The sequence below is a fragment of the Neofelis nebulosa genome, chromosome 3 (genome assembly GCF_028018385.1).
Source record: "Neofelis nebulosa isolate mNeoNeb1 chromosome 3, mNeoNeb1.pri, whole genome shotgun sequence".
Classification (NCBI taxonomy): domain Eukaryota; kingdom Metazoa; phylum Chordata; class Mammalia; order Carnivora; family Felidae; genus Neofelis; species Neofelis nebulosa.
In genome coordinates this window covers 111487020-111507209 of record NC_080784.1, presented here as the reverse complement: position 1 = coordinate 111507209, position 20190 = coordinate 111487020, and the positions used below count along the sequence as shown (strand labels likewise).

Here is a 20190-nt window from a genome sequence, read left to right as displayed (position 1 = left end):
ATCTTCCATTTGCTCTATGTCTCCAAATTCCACTTGGAATTTGGACAAGGTCTTAAATGATATATTCTGTGCAAGATATACTTCTAAACTACTGTGAACAGTTCGTTACGTTGGTCATTCATTCCATTCTACTCTGAAGTTGATTGCAAACCTCATAATTTTTCTTTGGTATCAATCATAAGTTGATTTCTAAACTAGAATATAAGTTCCTGGAAGACAATTATCTTTTACCTTGTATTTTATCTGGCATAAGTTAATCACCTAGGAGATGCGCAAGAAATATTTGTCTACTTATTGATTGGAAGAGCAAACATAACATCTGAGGTAGAGTAGCATAGTGAGGAAGACACTGAAATACCTGTTCCTTGTATTTTGAATGCTGTGTTTATAAATTTCTTCTAATACCTGTTAACTGAGCCCAGTAGATCATGTATAAAGGTTCTGATATGATAATGGTCATTTTAGAAACACCTCCTTATTTTTTCCTCCCACATCACCCTCCTCTGCCAATTGTGACAATGAAGTCACAAATAGTTTGCCGTATTATGTGATGTAAGAAAAAGAAACCAGCTTGCTGGGGTATCCTCCAGTTTCTATTATACATGTGTTTCAACCCCCAAACAGCTGGTCTAGTTGATCTTTCTAGACAGTTATAATCTATTTCTCCTTAAACATTCCCACCGATGTAACTGACTTCCAGTGTTAAACAACACTATATCATGTCATTAACAATGGAATAAGTAAAAAACACTGGCCATGGGTATATTAACAAAGAAGCTGACAGACTGGAAATATTTACTTGATGGGTACTGTTGGTGACCCAGAGCGATGAAAATGAACATTCTGCCACTTTCCATCCCGGCGGTGCCACACACGGGTTTCTTCTGACTGCATTGTCTTTGGCATCCCGCTGCCATCCATGTACTGTGTGAGCCTAATGTACGCTATGCAGGCAGCATCATCACCTACCAGGTGTACATGGGGGTTCAGGATAATAGTGTGGATTGGTTTATTGCTTTTGGACAAAGCTGAAAGAGAATAAAATGAAAACAAAACTTAGTTACTACATACAGAAAACCAAAACCAGTAACTTCATCTGGGGCCAATGAATGCAATGTCATTCATTCATTCAACTACTAATTGTTTGCTTTGAGTCCCTGGCACTGTGCAAAGTAAAAGAGAAAGGAAAAAAGAAAGAGCAAAAGTAGATAGTCATTATTTTCTTTGCTTCCCTTCATAGAGAAGTTGTCACTCTGGAAACTCAGACACACAAAGCTGAAGGTGAAGAGGTGTATTTATTTATAAATTTATTTATAATGGGAAGTGGTTAAAAACAAAAGCCATACTGGGGCACCTGGGCAGCTCAGTCGGTTTAGCCTCCGAGTTCGGCTCAGGTCATGATCTCACAGTTTGTGGGTTTGAGCCCCGCATCAGGCTCTGTGCTGACCGCTTGCTCAGAGCCTGGAGCCTGCTTCGAATTCTGTGTCTCCTTCTCTCTCTGCTCCTCCCCAGCTCACGCTTTGTCTCGCTCTGTTTCTCAAAAATAAATAAATGTAAAAAAATAAAATAAAAACAAAAGCCATGATACAAATAGAGAGGTAGAGGGCCTGGCCCAGATGCATGGAGCAGTTGAGAGGATACCCTGTGGTCTTGTTCGTTTTGTTAGTTGATGAAATACATGGGACAAGGAAATATATCAAGTATCATGCTTAACTCACTGAGCCACCCAGATACTCCTAAAATGCTTTTTATTTATTTTTGAGAGAAAGCGAGAGAGCAAGTGAGGGAAAAGAAGAGAGAAAGGGAGACAGAGGATCTGAACTGGGCTCTGTGCTGACAACAGAGAGCACAATGCAGGGGCTTGAACTCAAGAATCCTGAGATCATGACCTGAGCTGAAGCAGGATGATTAACCAACTGAGCCACCCAGGCGCCCCTGATGTTATTCCTTTAGATCACTAAAACAGGTTAAACTGTTTTACCTGTTATGCAAACCTCTCTCCCATTTTCAGAAAAGATCTGAGTAAATTACTAAACGCTACAGTCACATAAAAAAGAATATCCCATTATGAAGAATATGTATTTATGGTAAGTAATGACATATAGTTTCTATTGAAGTAAGTTAAATATTTAAGGGGTTAATTATTCTTTTATTAGTGATGAGGTGGTGTCGCTTGAGAACCAACTGAAAGAAACATTATGAGAGAATCAGGAAATTTACTGAAGCTTTGTTAAGGCCAATTTACCACATAATTCTTTCCTTGCAAATGCCTAGTGACTATGTAAAAAAAAAAAATCATTAAACATACTTTAAATTAAAAACCCATGCCACGCAGACATTCCTGTCAATGCTTATAATTATTGGAAGTGAATTGGATTATTCTAGTCCTTGCTACACTTCCTCTTTAATTTGATGAATTCACTCTATGTATCATGCAAACAAAAGACAATTCCTAGTCTTTAGGTGTAAGGAAAAGAAAGATAAAAGGAATTTCTGGTTTACACTTTTTTTTGATGATCTCAAGGATCTCAGGAATTTCTTTTGCTACTATCTCTGAAATGTGGCTATTTCCTCTAAGACCACTCAAATTCTTATAGTGAAAACTGAAATATTTATTTACCCGATCACTCATCTTCAGGTACATTTCACTTTGAAAATGAGCACTATGCTTGAAAGCGCCCCTTTATGTCAAATATTCTGATATGCTATGGTGTCTTTTACTTTTTCGTACATAAACAATGTTTTATGAAAACTTATTTTTTTGGTAATTCATTTTGCAGCTTATATATACATTTGCTGGGACTTAGCTGGGGTACGTTCCATCAACATTACCTTTTATACAAAATCAAAGAGTTTCCAAAACACCAAAACTTTTAAGCTTGTCATTTTTTTTTTCAGTTTCAAACACAAAAAGTGTTATGATGTAAAATACTGGACTAAGGTGAAAATTCTCATTATAGAATAGAGCAAAGCTATAAATTTAAGAGAAATTCAAAGAGGAATTGCAAAAGGCATGTTATTAAATTTAGAATAAATGTACCATTTTCAAAGTAGAATCGGTGAAAGTCCATCCCTTCCACTAAATTACCCAAAGCTTCAGGTTCAAAAGCAGTAAGGCCTGGGTCACAGATTTTTCTGTAGGGGGAAAAAAAAAAAAACATAGTGAAAATAACCAATACATGGGTTAATATGTTTTGTTTATATAATATAATATACTTTGTTTCACACATATCCAATCTTATTTATCAACTCTTATTTTTCACTGGAAGGAAAGAGTCTTTAAAAAACATAAAAATATAAAATTTCTTTCACAGACCTTGGCAAGGTGAGTTGAGGAACAGATGCTATAAAAGCATTTTGCAGGGAACTCTGATAGGCGCAAGATAACACAGCAAGTTCCAGCAGATGATAACTAGACTTCTTTAGGAGTCTCCTTTTTAAAATTTCTGCTTTTTTATATTTCCAGGATGAATTCTCTAGGCTTTCTCCAGTTTTTCCTCTTATTTTTAATTTTTTAAATGTTTATTTTTGAGCGTGAGAGAGTGCGCCTGAGCACAAGCAGGGGAGGGGCAGGGAGAGAGGGAGACACAGAATCCCAAGCAGGCTGCAGGCTCCGAGCTGTCGGCACAGAGCCCGAACTCACAAACCGTGAAATCATGACCTGAGCCAAAGTCATATGCTTAACCCGCTGAGCCACCTAGGCGCCCCATCTTACTTTTATTTTTTTACACTTGATCTTAGCCAAAAGGCCGAGAAGTGATTTACTCTTAAGTTGTCGGAGTCCAATACACTCTCCAAGTCCTACAAAATCAACATTGGCTCTGAAACTAAATAATTTTGGAACAACTTTTGACACCTTCTACATTCATTGATTTGAAAGCATATATCACATGCTGTACTTTCTCGAAAAGCTGTTTTTAAAGTTTATTTCACTTGGGGTGCCTGGCTGGCTCACTCGGTTAAGAGTCCAACTTCAGCTCAGGTCGGCATCTCACGGTTTGTGAGTTCGAGCCCCACATCGGGCTCTGTGCTGACAGCTCAGAGCCTGGAGCCTGCTTTGGTTTCTGTGTCTCCCTCTCTCTCTGACCCTCCCCTGTTTGCGCTCTCTCTCAAAAATAAAAATAAAATATAAAAAATAAAGTTTAACTTTTAAAATAAAATTGAGAGATTCAAACATACAGATTAGTTTTCTTTTTAATACTAGAAATGTAATTCAACAAAGAGGACATTTTTAAATATTCAGAGAAAGCCAATGGCTTTCTTTGGAGAAATTTATTCCATGAAGAATTGTTAAACACCTATGTGGCAGATATTCTTTGAAACAATTATAATACAACAATTAAGACTGGAATAGAAATAAATACAAAGTGCCTGAAAACCAGATTACTTACATATGGGACAGGAAAGATTTAGGAGAAAAAGTGAGCTGGGCTTTTAGGAATGTGTAGAAGTTTTCCAGGTGTGGGGAAGATGGTAGGCAGGAGGAGGGCAGCAAATACAATAGCTTAATACTGAGAGAATAGAGAGTATGTTTAGGGAACAACTAGTCGCTTGATCTGGTGAGCACTGGGTCAGTGGGTATGTATATAAGTCCCATAAAGGGGGAAACAGTTCCTTGGGCCTGTGGTGATCAAGGCAGGCTTCTCAGAGAAGGTGACATAAAATCTGGATTTGAGGAAATAGTGCAAGTTTACAAAGTGATAAAAGGATTTGGGACTATTTATTTTGGGGGAAAAACATTTTAACTGTTCAACAGAAATACAAGTTGGCCAACATGTATTCAAAAGGCCAACTCACTATGGTTCTTCACAGTATTGTTCATAGTGCATGGAACCAATTTTTTAAAGAATGCTTTTAAAGTAGAAAATAGTTGGGGCGCCTGGTTGGCTCAGTTGGTTAAGCGTCCGACTACAGCTCAGGTCATGATCTTCCAGTTTGTGAGTTTGAGCCCTGTGACTGTGCTGACAGCTCAGACCCTGCAGCCTGCTTTGGATTCTGTGTCTCCCTCTCTCTCTGCCCCCTCCCTCTCACACTCCATCTTTCTCTCTCTCAAAAACAAATAAACATTAAAAAAATGTTTTTTTTTAAAGAAAATACTTAAAAAAAATCAGTGAATATTTCTGTGGTTAAAAAAAAGAAGCCTTAAAGGCAGGAGTGGCAGAGGGGAGGTAGTGAGGAGGGCTTTTACATTTTGTCTCAGACTTGCTGGTGCAGGTACTTTCAAGCTCAAAGTCAAATATATATAATCTCTAAGGGGTGAAATGGGAATAGCCGTGTTGCTATGGTAACAGGAATTTATTCTGCCAGGGGCTATTACTTCCTCTGCAAATATGACTTCTGGTTGTCAACATTGGTGAATCAAAAATTTTTACTACCTTATATTGGTGCTGAAATCATCTGAGAATCACCATACTGTGATGGATCTCTTTACCAACCACCAAAAAGAGTCAATATATCTGAAAACCTGTTAATCTGTTCTTTCTTTCTCTCTCCTCTGTATATATGCATTTATCACCTGTCACAGGCTTTGGATTAATAAAGGATTCACAAAGCTGCCACTTGATATATGTATGTGTGAACACACATGCTCTGAACAGGTGTCCTAAGGACCAGTTGACAGGGCTTTACCAGTGTATTCATCCAAAAAGCTCCCATGTAAGGTCCTGTTGAATTATCCCTGGGCCTGAGTTGAAACAACAGGCCAGATTCCAGGCCTCTGTAGGTAAACAGATGTGATTCCACAGGACTGCATTATTTAAAATACCTTACATTAACCTGTCTTAGAATATAGGAAACGTCCCAATTTTGCCTGGCTACGACCACCAACAAAATACACTTTTTTACTATTCTACAGGAGAATGCTATTACAAAAAAATACATATTTGAAAATAGTATTCTCATGTTTAGAGAACATGTTCTCATGTTTTCCTTAATAGAGTTCTCAGCAAAACGATAGAAGAGCAGCTTCTATGACACAGAGTTCTCCACAACTGTTTAAAAGGGAACTCTGGTCTCCGACGAGAGTTTTATTTTAAACTTCATATCTTACTATTTCAAGTGTACTTTATTAAATCATGTGAAAATAGCTGATACACACAAATATATACACATGCATATGCATGTGTTTGCCTGTATATGCATTTACACATTTAATTTACAAGAAGCAATCCTGCATTTAATTTAGTTCTTATACTCCTTTACTTTTCATATTTTATAACAGATGATAAAAGCAATACCTTATATAAAATTTGGGAAAAAAGGCAAGAAAAAAATACACACATAATTTCATCTCCCAGAGGCAATGTCCTTTTTTCTTTTTCAAAACCAATTTGTCATATCTCATTCTATTTTTAATGCTTTTTCTTATGTAGTTGGAATAATTATGTACATTAGAATTACATCATAAGCATTTGCCAGATTTCTAGAAACTACATAAACATCCACTGTACTGAATGCACCACATATTACTTAATGGTTTCCTTAATGTTGGACATATGTTTCCAATTTTTCACTATTATGAACATCGCTTCAATATTTTTGTTTATATTTTTTGTCCATGCTTTAGATTAAAAATCCATACCCGTGTTAAATTTTTTAAAGTTTATTTATTTATTTTGAGAGAGTGTGCATGAACGGGGGTCATGAGAGAATTCCAAGAAGGCTCTGTGCTGTCAGGGCAGAGCCCAACTAGAGTCTCGATCTAACAAACCCTGAGATCATGACCTCGGCCAAAATCAAGAGTTGAACGCTCAACCAACTGAGCCACTCAGGTGCTCCCATACCCATGTTAAATTTTTATCAGTAAAATCAGAGGATTAAAACAATTTGAAACTTTACAAATAAATTTGAAATAAATGCTTTCTGGTATATAAGAACTAAACATCCCTTCTAACCACTGCCACCACCACCTACCTAAATTTTTGCCTCCATTTATACTCCATCCCAGTGTTGGAGGAAAGTCATCATAGTCCTACAGTATCTGCACTCCACTGCTTGTCAGCAATTTTTACCCCTGCTGATCTGACTGGCAGAAAATGCTCTTGCATTCACATTTGCACATTTGGGCTTGCTTTCTTTCTTTCTCTCTCTCTCTTTCTTTTCTTTTTTCTTTTCTTTTCTTTTCTTTTCTTTTCTTTTCTTTTCTTTTCTTTTCTTTTCTTTTCTTTTTTCTTTCTTTCGTATACAAGTTTTATCTATTTGGGTAGCCTAATCATTTTATCTTCTCATTTGTCATTACTTTCTCTGCTTTTAAATTTAGGTCTTTCCAATCAGAGATCAAATTCAATCTTTTTGCATTGAACTCTTTCATTCAAGAGGAGCTCACTCGTATGGAGTAAGAGGAAGGCTTGGACTGATTTTTATCTTTGTCCAAATAGCTAGCTTGTTGACCTACATACTTTGTGAAATAAGCCTATTTATTGGAATGCTTTATTTTTACTTGATTTCCTTTATATACCCTATGGTCCAGTAGTTCATAAACTTTAAGCATTGGGAGTTTCTTCAAATAAACTGTTACCTAAGAGACAAACTCATAAAAGAGACAAAGAAAGGTTGAGGCGTGCTGGCCCAAGAGGTAGAAGGCTGCCTCATGTCTCCTTCTGATCTCTCTCTGTCCCAGGATCTTGACAGAGCTGCGAGGCAAAACATCTCTTAAACCAAAACGTACTTCTATGTGCTTTCCTGTCTCTTGTGTTTTTGCTCTCATGGATGTTCTGCCTGGAATGCCTTCCCCATATGGAGGAGTGGGTGATTACAAGTCTGTGCATTGACCGGGAGAGCACCAATCCTCCTATCAGAAGCTTTGTGTTTCCTCTGTAAATCCTATTTATTTATGAAATAAAGCTATCATTGACCTCAAACCTGGGGTTAAATATACATGAATTCTGGTACACTGAAGAATGCACTCATATATAAAATATTTTGTTCACATGCATGAAAGCAAAATAAATGTGCCTCTACTCACGTGTAAGCTTCAAAGTCCCCATTGTTGATAGCTTCAATCAGTTGTTCAGTGACTTTGATAATTTCTTGCTTTCGTGCTAAAGGCAAAGATAGATTATTTTATGTGGCTTTTGTCCTTTGTTCTCATAAAACTCTAACAATATTGCTATTTTTCTTAGAGTTTTAACATTTAAGACCCATCCGTCCCCCAAACATGGTGTTATTCTCTCTACAATCTTGCTGTTTATAGTGCAGAGATCAGCATCATCGACTTCTTTTGGGAGGCTGTAAGACTCACAGATTCTCAGGTCTACTCCAGACCTACAGATTCAGAATCTGCATTTTAACAGAACCTTTAGTCACCTAGAAATTCCAGGCTATATTTTTTAAATAAGTTCTCATTACCTTCATCAACATAATTGGGTTTGTAATTTTTTTTCTTTGAACATTTAACAGATGTATGTCTATCTTCAGAATACAGAGGGTCTTTTACATTGAGACACTTCAGATACTTTTTACCGTTCAGCTCAACCAACTCTGCAAAAGGGGATGCTAACACTGTAAATGACATCATATTTAGACAAATGGCCTTCAGTGAACTCTATGAATTGGAAAACCAACATATGAATCAATATGTGGACATAGGCAGATAGTTCGATGGAACCTCCCTGAAGAGCTGTCAATTCCAACACCAAACATGCTTTGTTTCTATTTCCAGCCCACAATTGGTAAAATTATTAATAGTTGGCTTGGCTCAAATCCCACTTATTCAGTAAATTCCTTTCTGATTCCATTTGCAAATGTTCCTTGCCTTTTCTGAATGCCTACAGCGTATCATTCATTTGGTAATGAAGCATATGCTATAATACCACAACACCTTTTTTAGTTAAATCATTACTAGTTTTAAATTGTTATTAAACTTTGTTCACTGTGTGATGGTCTTTCTAGTTAAATTAAAAGCTCCCTTGGGGCGGGGTGGGGGGAGGCTATTTTTTGCATCCTCTAAGTTTTATTCCAATGTCTTTAAAATAGGTGCTCAATAAATGTGTGAATTTGATCAACTGCCATTAATGATAATCCTTTGATTTCAGAATTCTATTGTTACTAATGAAATTAATGCATGAAATTTTAAAAATTTAAATTTCTATGAGTTTTGCTTTTTTTTTTATAATTTTTTTTTTCAACGTTTTTAAATTTATATTTGGGACAGAGAGAGACAGAGCATGAACGGGGGAGGGGCAGAGAGAGAGGGAGACACAGAATCGGAAACAGGCTCCGAGCCATCAGCCCAGAGCCTGACGTGGGGCTCGAACTCACGGACCGTGAGATCGTGACCTGGCTGAAGTCGGACGCTTAACCGACTGCGCCACCCAGGAGCCCCTATGAGTTTTGCTTTAAGAACATTGTGATACTTCCTTAAATCACTGGAAATTAACTAGGAGAGTCACGAAGAGTTATATTCATTCTATCTTAGTGAAGCTGCTATTCATAACAGAAAAAGCAGAAGTCTGGTTTTAGATAATTTTTTTTCCAAAGTTTGTTTATTTATCTTGAGAGAATGAATGAGAGTGCAAGCAGGGATGGGGCAGAGAGAAGGGGAGACAGAATCCTAAGCAGCCTCTGCGCTGTCATCGCAGCGCCCGGCTGAGGACTCACCAACTGTGAGATCATGACCTGAGCTGAGATCAAGAGTTGGATACCTGATCGACCAAGCCACCCAGGCACCCCATTTTGTTATTGATTAAAGGCAACCAATATGTATTTTTAATGAAACTGATCATTATTAAACATGTTTTAACCACAAAGTTAAGTGCTTACATTTTCCAAGTTATGATGTTCCTTATTGAAAATAAATATTCTGTAAACCTAACCTCACTTATACTATATGAGACTACCCTATAAAATATGACTGTTAATAATGCCAAGGTTAATAATATAAAAAAATCACTATATAGGTTAGATTTCATTTTAGTTACATTATTAACTTTCTTTTATATTATGAAAAAAGAACAAAGTTTCTTAGCTCCTACACACATTTAAAACATTTTTTGCCCTTGTTCAGTTGATTTATGAATATCTAGAATATATCCAACACCAAAACATACTCACACAAGTAGTAGCAGGGAATAATTCTGTAATAGGGATGCCACCAGTGGCACATTTTAGCTTAATTTAGTTAGGCAATAAGTGATTCATCTGTTTCTGGCCTCAACAGTATGAACATTTGGCAAAAGTGCATGACAGCTGACCCGATTCTGGAATATAAAGGACACTGGTGCTCAGAAAAGGAGATTAAGAAAATGTGACTATCAAAACCTCCTCAAAATTAAATCCTTGTTTAAAGCTAATATATTTCCTAGTTTGCTAAGTAAAAAACTACAGTTTAGAAAATGTCAATTTTTAAAAATGAGATGGAAGAAAAACGAATGTGAAATCAGTACCCTTTGTAGAGCTTCATTAGGCTAAGGCTCAGTTTACAGAGCGTGAAAAGTTCAAGGTCACGTTCTGAATTTTCTCAACATCTCTACCTTCCCTGATAAACAAAATATGGAATTAGAATATCGGCTTTAGGTATGGCCATCTCTCATACTGTGAGTCACTGTGGAAATACTTATTATCTCTTTAATAGTTTACAAGCTACAACTGGCTTAATTTTTGTCCTGCACAATCAAAGCAACACAAATTGCCTTCTCTCTTAGTTCTTAGGCTCAGAAACAATGGTCCTTTAGCTGGCAGCACAGCAAGTGGGAATTAGTGAGAATGCTTCTGTGCTGCATCATCAGGAAAACAACATGACAATCTTGGCTTCAGAGGCCCTGGAACTCAGGAATCTTTAGAGTGCTTACTTCCCTGGGGCAAAGGAGCCTGAGTGAGTCATAGGTAGCACATGACAGCTGACTCTTTAAAGGAAAGCAGAAGTCTGGAAATGAATCATTTGTATATAGTAGTCTACTGTGGTTGGGACTATTGCCACAGTGACCTACAGGAAGAGTGAGGTGAGGTTTTGGTGCTCGCTGTCAAACAGTGAGGATAAGGGACAATCTACTTCTCAGAAGTGAGGTTAAGGGACAGTCACTGTGCTAGGTGCCTGGGTGCCTATCTTCTGTAGAAAGGTACCCCTATCGTCTGGCCTTCCCTCTTCCTAAATATCAAGTAATGACCACTCCAGAATTCAAACTGGGGACAGCTTGTGATGTGTCACTATTTAACAATTCAGATGAAGGAAAATTGTACCAATATGGCATTCCCTGCATACCAGAAGTTTTTCCATCTTTAGCTAGCATTTTAATCACTGGGAACTGATTACTCAGTAGTTTCATTTACAGAATAAAGGTACTGAAGCCTATACCCATAAGTCCCAAAGTAGTTTGTGGGGATTTCCAGGTTCCTAGGGGAAAGGCAGGAGAGAAAAGTAAGTGGGAGAGATGTTTCAGATTCTGAGTGTAATTGCTTCCCATGCAACCATGCAAAAGACCTAGGAACATTTTCATGTTCAAATTCATATTCTTTTTGGCTCCCTTATTTTTCCAAAGAGGACTGTTAGAGTTAGATAAGGATGTGAATGGTCCCAGTGTTAAAAACTAACCAACAAAACAAGAAACCCTGGGAACTGAGAATAAGTACATAATAAAACAATGGATAGATTTCAACATTTCTCAAACATTATCAGATCTGAACGATGATCAACAACGCTCTGGGATATGCACACAAACATTACCTACCGGTTTTACAGGTAAGTACAGAGAATATAGGCACTGACCAAGGGACACAGAGTTTGCTGATTACTCCTTCCCTTCATCTTGAAATACTTTTACTGCTTTCCTGCTTAATAATTGTGTGATCATATGAACTCTTATTTACTATGTTCTCTTTCTCTACCTGGACTTTAAATGTTTCAATTCCTTTCAAAGGTTCAATTTGAGGCCCTTCTCAACATACACTGTATCCTTCTGAACCCTCCCACACCAGTGTTTTATATTGCTATTTATGTCCCAGTGACTGGCACATTGTTACTTCCTTTTTTCTAGTCTTTTCCTCTACCTCTGTGTGTCAGTGCCTATTTTGGAATCTTCATTTGGATATCTCAAATGCATCTCGAACCCAACATATGCTAAACTGATCTAATGAACTTCTACCTGCACAAATCTATTTGCTTTTCCAGGGATCTCCCTCTTGGTGAATGGCAACATCATCATCCAGTTGCATAAGCCAGAAACCTGAGAATCATCTTTGAATCCCTTATCCTACACACCCCATCCAATCTTTCAAGTTCTGTTGATTTTGCCTTTTAAAATATATTACATATTGGGGTGCCTGGATGGCTCAGTTGGTTAAACGTTCAGCTCAGGTCATGAACTCGTGGTTCGTGAGTTCAAGCCCTGCGTGGGGCTCTTTGCTGATAGCTCAGAGCCTGGAGTCTGTTTCAAATTCTCTATCTCCCTTTCTCTCTGTCCCTCCCTCACTCATGTTCTGTCTGTCTGTCTGTCTCTCTCTCTCTCAAATAAACATTAAACATTTTTTTAAAAATTAAAAAAATAAAATGTATTACATATTAGTTCTTACCTTCTTCACCACCACTCTGGTGTAAGCACCCATCATTTCATAGTAAGTTATCTGAAGAGACACTATGAAATCTGGCATAATCTCGACTCTGCTCATCTCACCAGACTCATTCAAAGGCCCTTTTACTTTATCCTCTCCACTCCACCCATACAGCCTATTCTCAGAAATGGAAAATGGCCAAACTGCCTTCTAGTGTTAGCCCATATATATTATCCTCTCTTGGAGAACCGTCCCCCATCTTTGCTTCCACTTCTTTTATCAGATCTCAACTATTATTTCTTTGAAAAAGCCTTCTCTGACCCTCATTTTAGGAGAGGTCTCCATGTTATAAATTCACACTTATCTTCTCCTACAACTGCTGTTTAAAAGCACTTAGCATACTAGAATTTACATATTTATTTGTGTGGATTTGATTACATTTTCTCTATTTGTAAGCTCCACAGGGGCAGATAACTTACCACTGCAACCCAACATCTAGCATAGTACATGCTTAATAAATATTTGAATGAACAATGGGTCCAGAACAGACTCAAGCGCTTTCTGATTCCCAATCCAGTGGCCTTTCCAACATATAAATACTTCATTTTTAAATGATGGTCAGAGAGCCTTTAAAAAATATACAACTAATAAAACAATTCAGATTTTAAGAAGCTTACCTTATTGTTTACTGACAGTGAAAGAAAATACTCTTCAACTTGTCTAAAACTAACCATCAAATTTCTTTCTCTTTTTGACTTCCTTATTTTTGCTAATGCAACCACAATTTTACTGGTCTCCCAGCTCAAAACCTTGGGTTACTTCTAGACTCTGTTCTCTCCTTTGTCCTCATATTGTCCTCCACAAGTCATTTAATTTTCCATTATCATCTACATGATGTCTCCTATGGTATATCCTTATCCTCTTCGTCTGTTTGCTTGCCCTTGGCAATCTCATTTATTCCTCTGGCTTTAACCATATAATGAAGACTGCCAAATCTCTATCACTAACCTTAAACCTTTCTGGGCTCCAAGTTCATATTTCTATCTGATTTGTAACATCTCCAGTTACTCTGGCATTTCAGACCTAGTAGGGTGCCAAGATGGACCTCAAGTATCTTCCCTGAGAAACCTGCTGCTTGTCTTCTATCACTCACCTTGGATAGTGATGACATAATCTGCTCAGTTACCCAAACCAAAAGCCTTGACACTTCCTTTTCTTTCAGTTCTTCATATAGCTGATCACCAGTTCTTCTTCACTCATCTACATCTTTCTCAGATCCATTTATTCCTCTTTAGGCTAATGGCCACTTCTCTGATTCAGGCTCATAGAAGTTCCTAACCACTCCTGCTCCAAGGTCACATCCCACTCACTCCCACTCTCCACCCCTCACTGTTGTAAAATCATCTCTATAGAATAGGGCTAACCATGCCTTTCCCCCACTGTCTAGAAGCCAAGCCCAATATTCTTTGTTCTTGAAAGATCTTCCTACTTTATTTTTCTAGCTTTGACTCTTCACACTTCTTTTCCCCCAGGAGTCCCATATAACGTATTCTATAACTACACCAAGTGTCTCACTTTTCCTCAACTAATCCTGGCTCTTTGATAATGTTTTGCCTTTCTTCTTACCATTTCTTCTGTCTGAAAACTCTCCCTCTTCTGTCTGGAAACCTTCAATATTCTGCTCCAAAGTTCTCTCTTTCCTATAGCCTTTCCTAAGTGCTATTCACAACTCTTTGGTTATACTGCAGTCTTCCTAAAGCATTATCACAGGATGTTCATAAATCTGCTCAGGCAGGACTTGACAGTTTTCTACCTTCAACACCTGGCACTGAATAAATTCCTATAAATGTATGCACATATGAATACATAGATGAGGTGTATAAAATATTATATACATTTTGAAACATTAGATAAATGCCAAGTATGCTGGTGATGATCACGTCTGGCAGCAGTTTGAAAGTAACTGTGCTAACTGAAAAGGCACTTATGGGGGCACCTGGGTGGCTCAGTCAGTTAAGTGTCCAACTCTTGGTTTAGGCTCAGGTCATGATCTTACAGTTCATGGGTTCAAGCTCTGCATCAGGATCTGTGCTGACAGCATGGAGCCTGCTTGGGATTCTCTCTTTCCCTCTTTGCCCCACCCTGCTCCCTCATGCTGTCTCTCTGTCTCTCTCTCTGTCTCTATCTCTCTCTCTGTCATAAATAAATAAACTTAAAAACCCACAAAATCCCTTAAAAAAAAAAAAAAGAAAGGGCACTTACGGATCTTGCATAGCTCAGAATCAGCAGAATGACCACTCTGTGTGACGCCATGGTATTTTAGATGCCAGAGTAATTTGTATAGATCTAGTAAGATAAACTAGGCATATCTAGCCAATGTTTAAACTTGTAATTTCTTTTCAAGAGAACTGAGTTCAGAGAAATATCCTAGTTATTCAAGCTTGAACTTTCCAGTAGTTATAGATTTTGGATTAAGAAGTTTGCTGAGATGAAACCACTTGACAATTAACCTTACTCAGGTGTCTATCTTGTCTACTGTGAAACTCAGACTAGGAAATGAACTGAATTTATAGATGCAAGTTGATCTTTACTAAAATGTTAGCACAGTTTCATACACTGAAATCTTTTAGTAAACTGTGCCTAAAGACTACTTAATGATCAAAAGTTGCACAATTAAAATTTTAGCTTTTTGGGGTCTATTAGCTCATTAGCAATTCTGCTCATTTACTTTTTGCCAAGAGGTATAGTTCTATTTAATTTAACTTCTTTTTACATATCTCAGAGGGTATCGGGCACTTGGCTGCCAGAGACTTGAAGGACAGGGAGGTTAAGTGACTTGCTCAAGTCATCCAGCAAAGTCACAAGCTGTGCCAGGGCTGGAACTTTATTTGGCTGAGGTATCTGTTTAATTCACTAATCTATGTTCCTTTCCAGCCCACAGTGCCTAATTCAATATTTTGAAATAAACTTAAATGAACCACCTGAGTGCCTTTGAACTTACTCTGGCAAGGTGACTGACTACTTAATTACTGTGCCAAGGTTGTAATTAATTATTATACCGATTTCACAAAACTGGGTGCCCCATGGTTTCATTGTCTTTTTCCACACTGCCATTAACGAAAATAACTCTTAGCAATAGTTATTATCTTCGGCAAATATACAAATTAGGATCATTTTCATGCTATTGGTAGTTTATAGAAAAAGGTGCCTATCAACTAAGCTGTTTCGCATTTCCTATGCAATTAACAGCTTGCTTCTTAGTGATTTCATTTTTATTTCACTAGTTTCATGTATTAACATTCAGGAGAATATTTTCTATTATTTTGGCTTTTAAAATCAAGCCCATAAAAGATTTTAGAGTTGCCTGGTTTACCCTGGAATATTTTACTCAAATTAAGAGCTGGAAATTACCAAATTTCTCCTCAGTAATGCTTTCAAGAATTGTTGTAAAGCTCACTTACCCAGAAGTCACCTGTTGAACGACATAAATTACTCAGCTCTTTAATCACTAGTGTTTCTTAAGATTACAAAACTAAATTATTCAAATCATCTTTGTACTTTGCTCTATAAAAACTGCTCTTAGTTTCAAAGCATAAAGTGTTAATTGGGAGAAGAAGTGCTATTAATCTTAGCCCTGTTAAATTTCTATGACTTGGCAATAGATGATTAACAAATATTTAAAAACAAAAAAACTCTAGCATTGGGATCATTTAGTATAAGTGAAAATAGGTTTACATTTTTTAAAAATTTTTTTTAACGTTTATTTATTTTTGAGACAGAGAGAGACAGAGCATGAACGGGTGAGGGGCAGAGAGAGAGGGAGACACAGAATCGGAAGCAGGCTCCAGGCTCTGAGCCATCAGCCCAGAGCCCGACGCGGGGCTCGAACTCACGGACTGCGAGATCGTGACCTGAGCCGAAGTCGGACGCTTAACCGACTGAGCCACCCAGGCGCCCCATGTTTACATTTTTAAAAAAGTTTGTGAGGATATCATTGGGTTACAAAATATGACCATGTCATTCCTAAAATGATTCTAGATGTAAAGAAGTAAAATATTTACTATTTTTTGTAAAAAATTAAGGGATGTATAAAGACTTTCATTAAAAGTGGCTTACGTTAAGTTTTAGAGTATAGAGAAACTATATGTGGTTATGTAGAATATTTGCTTATATGGAAGAATTCAGTCCAGCCACATTAAAGCAATTGAATAACTGTTCTGGTATCCCCAACTGACTTGTAGAAGCTAGAAACAGCACAACATTGTGAATACCACTGAGTATTTTAGTATTAAGATTTGTGTGAATCAGATAGGTGTGGTACCACTTCCAGTTAAGAGTTGATGACATAAAAGAAAAAGATTTTAAGAAACTGGTTCAAAGATTCACATCAATTGCTTGAGGATTAAACTGCAGTCTCCTCAACAATGTGGGTCGAACTTGAGGGCATTATGCTACGTGAAGTAAGCCACAGAGAGGAAGACAAATACTGTATGCTTTTACTTATATGTGGAATCTCCCAACCAGACAAACAACTCATAGAAAAAGAGATCAGATTTCTGGTTACCATAGGCAGTACTGGGATAGGAGAAGGGGGAATTGGAGGGAGATGTTCAAAGGGTACAGACTTGCAGGGCGCCTGGGTGGCTCAGTCAGTTAAGTGTCCAACTCTTGATTTCAGTTCAGGTCATGATCTTCCAGTTCATGAGATCGAGCCGTGTTAGGCTCTGTGCTGACAGTGCAGAGCCTGCCTGGGATTCACTTCCTCTCTCTCTGTCCCTCCTCTGCTGGCACTCTCTCTCTCAAAACAAATAAACTTGAAAAAAAAGGTACAGACTTGCAGTTATAAGGTAAATAAGTCCTAAGGATGTCATGTACAACGTGGTGACTACAGTTAACAGTGTTGGATGGTATATGTGAAAGTTGTTCAAAAGTCCATCCCAAGAGTTCTTACCAGAAGAAAAAAACTTTTTTAAACATTTCTTTTTTTATATCTATATTAGATGTTAAGTGTTAACTAAACCTACTATGGTAATCATTTCACAATATATGTAAACCAAATTCATTTGTTACATATAAACTTATATAGTGCTGTATGCTGTATATTAATTATATCTTTAAAAAACCATAGTCTACTAGCATTCAAGTTTGTGCACTTGAATGAAACAAAGATACTAAGCATTCTCAATGAATATCTGTTTCCTCCACTGTAGAACCAAGGTGATAAAGTTATTTTCTCAAAAGAATAATCAGACTTGAAAAGGAGACAATGAGATAGAATTTTTAAATATCTGGAAAATTTTTGTTTTGTTTTGTTTTTTGACAAGAAGGAAATCCAGCCTTCCCCAGACCCTGGAACTATAATGAGTCCAATTAACCCCTCCAGTTAATTTTACATAATATCAGCCAAAAGAAGCATGTGTCTTTATGGTCAAAAGTAATTGTCAAAGTGTTAATGCTCTGTTATGCAATATGAATAGCCAGAACTAAGTATGTATATGTATGTGTGTGTATATATATATATATATATATATATATATATATTAGAGAGAGAGAGAGAGAGAGAGAGAGAGAGAGAGAGAGAGAGAGAGAGAAGGGTTAAAACCCTGTGCAGTCATGAGTAGGTTTTTCTCCCCCAATGGTTTCTATTGTGGTTTAGCTTGATATTTTATTTTTAATAACTTATTCCATTCCTATATAAAAAGTATACAGTTTGAATTTAGCAAAAAATAGAATTCAGTATATTCTTGGATAAGTTTATTTGTAACTACACTTTTCTGAATAATTCAACTGGTAGGTTTGTAAATGCTCCCTGGGACCAAGAATGTAAGATAAACTTAACAGCATGTTCTCTATACTCCAAAACCATGTTAAATCTTTGTTTTGCACAAAGCAAAAATAAAAAGCAAGCAAACAAACAAAAAACCCTACCAAAATTAATTGAAGTGTGATGTGATTTTTGAGAAAGACTGAGACTGAACACAGTAAGAGTACACAAAAATAGTATTCTGCCTCCATATTTATTGAGCCCAATCTGATTTTCTGAAGTCTTTTCTCCTTATCTCCATGTTCACACAACTCTTAGTCATATTTCGAAGTTTCTCATACCAGTGTTGTCTCAGTAAGGCTGAAGTGAAAGCGGTTTTTTTTTTTTTATCACCTACCACTGTATAGATATTTTAACTCTAAGAATGTCATGTCACTGTTTTCCTAAGCATTAAGTACGTCTACTTGTCCCATTTTGAACCATTCCCCCAAATAGGTAGCAGCATCGCCTGTCATTGAAACTCCATACTTTCTAGCTAATTCTCATCTTCAACGGCTACAAAAATAGTGGCTGTGCTTTCATTACAAAGTCTATCATTATCCAATCCATAGCTTCCAGAATTAATAAATGAGGACTGAAAGGGCAGATGAGGTCCAGTGAAATGGGAAGAGAGAGGACAATTTTCAAAACATATCATAGAATACAATCGCACTCATACATAATTCAAGAGTTCTATAGTCTCTCTAATCAATAGTAAATTAGGGAACTAGTGTAACAAGTTTATAGGACAAATAACATAAATGAGGAGATATTTTTAATTTCGAAAATTGTGGAATAATGATAGACTCTCTTGATAAGTCAGTTTGTCTATGGCATCCAAAGGCAGCATTCAATGTAACATATGTGCCTATATACATGTGACCACTGTTGCCTTCTGAGATGCAAGACCACTGCAGTGAAAAGTCGGAGCTGCAGTCAGTTTGGATATAAATTTACAATGTTTTGTCACAACTTGGAAAACTTACTTAGAGGAAAACTACTTACATATACCTCCTTTTTTCAACACATACACCACACACACACACACACGTGCGCACACACACACACACACACACAGTCCCTCTCACAAAATGTTATAAATTCCTATAACTCTTTTGATGTCCCCATGCATTTGACAGATTGCACTGGTAAGACTTCTAGGACCAAGAGTCATTTCTGTGATTCGTTACTACATTTTTCAAAGCTTAATTTGGAAAGGTAAAAATATCCTATCAGACCAGAAGTTCTTAAGTGAGTTCTCATAGCAAATGCTTTTTACTAAAGTGATTCCTCATATTGGCACTCTATAATCAGTTCAGCTCTGGGATATTCTGTGCTAAATTCAGCTTAGGAAAGTAATGTAAAAGTACTTGCTGTAATATCTTGACCAAATTTTACAAACCAGTAAAATTATTCTTTGTTTAACCAACGTGAGTACAATAATTTATGAACCATATATTTCAGAACATATTACTGTCACTTTTATTCTAGCATGTATTATAAAGTAAATTATCTTAAATTAACACATTATTATAAAATGTAACTTAGAATGGGTACATTTTTGAGTAGGGAATATTGCTTTGCCTTTATCTGTTGAATTCAAATGATGAACATTCATCAAATACACCATTCAGGTTGTTTGGTGAGTAATCAACAGTCCACACATATAAAATTCATATCTATATAATGATAAATGAGATTAAGATAATAGTAAGAATCTTTCATAGAGAATAATTTTGAGTTAACACGGAGATACTGACTTGGAAGTTCAGCAGGGCAGACCGCCATAAACATCTTTAAAAATTATCTCTAGCATTTGTATCAAAAGATTACACAATACAACATGATGAGAAATGAGGTATAACTTAAATAACACTGATGAGGAAATTCTCCAATAACTCACA

At 36.9% G+C, this 20190-nt stretch overlaps 1 protein-coding gene across 21 annotated transcripts in view; it reads right to left on the bottom strand.

The window, feature by feature from the left end:
• CAMK2D (calcium/calmodulin dependent protein kinase II delta) overlaps nt 1-20190 on the bottom strand; it is a 314090-nt gene that overhangs the window by 3865 nt on the left and 290035 nt on the right. For 18 of the 21 annotated variants that reach the window (XM_058721534.1, XM_058721540.1, XM_058721547.1 and 15 more), the window contains 3 exons: nt 7964-8039; nt 3041-3135; nt 800-1028 (listed from right to left, as the gene is read on the bottom strand). In XM_058721534.1, the coding sequence (XP_058577517.1) occupies nt 800-1028; nt 3041-3135; nt 7964-8039 (400 nt within the window). Of the gene's footprint in view, nt 1-795; nt 1029-3040; nt 3136-7963; nt 8040-20190 lie in introns of those variants that run through there. The other 3 variants (XM_058721553.1, XM_058721555.1, XM_058721546.1) reach the window with 1 other exon arrangement.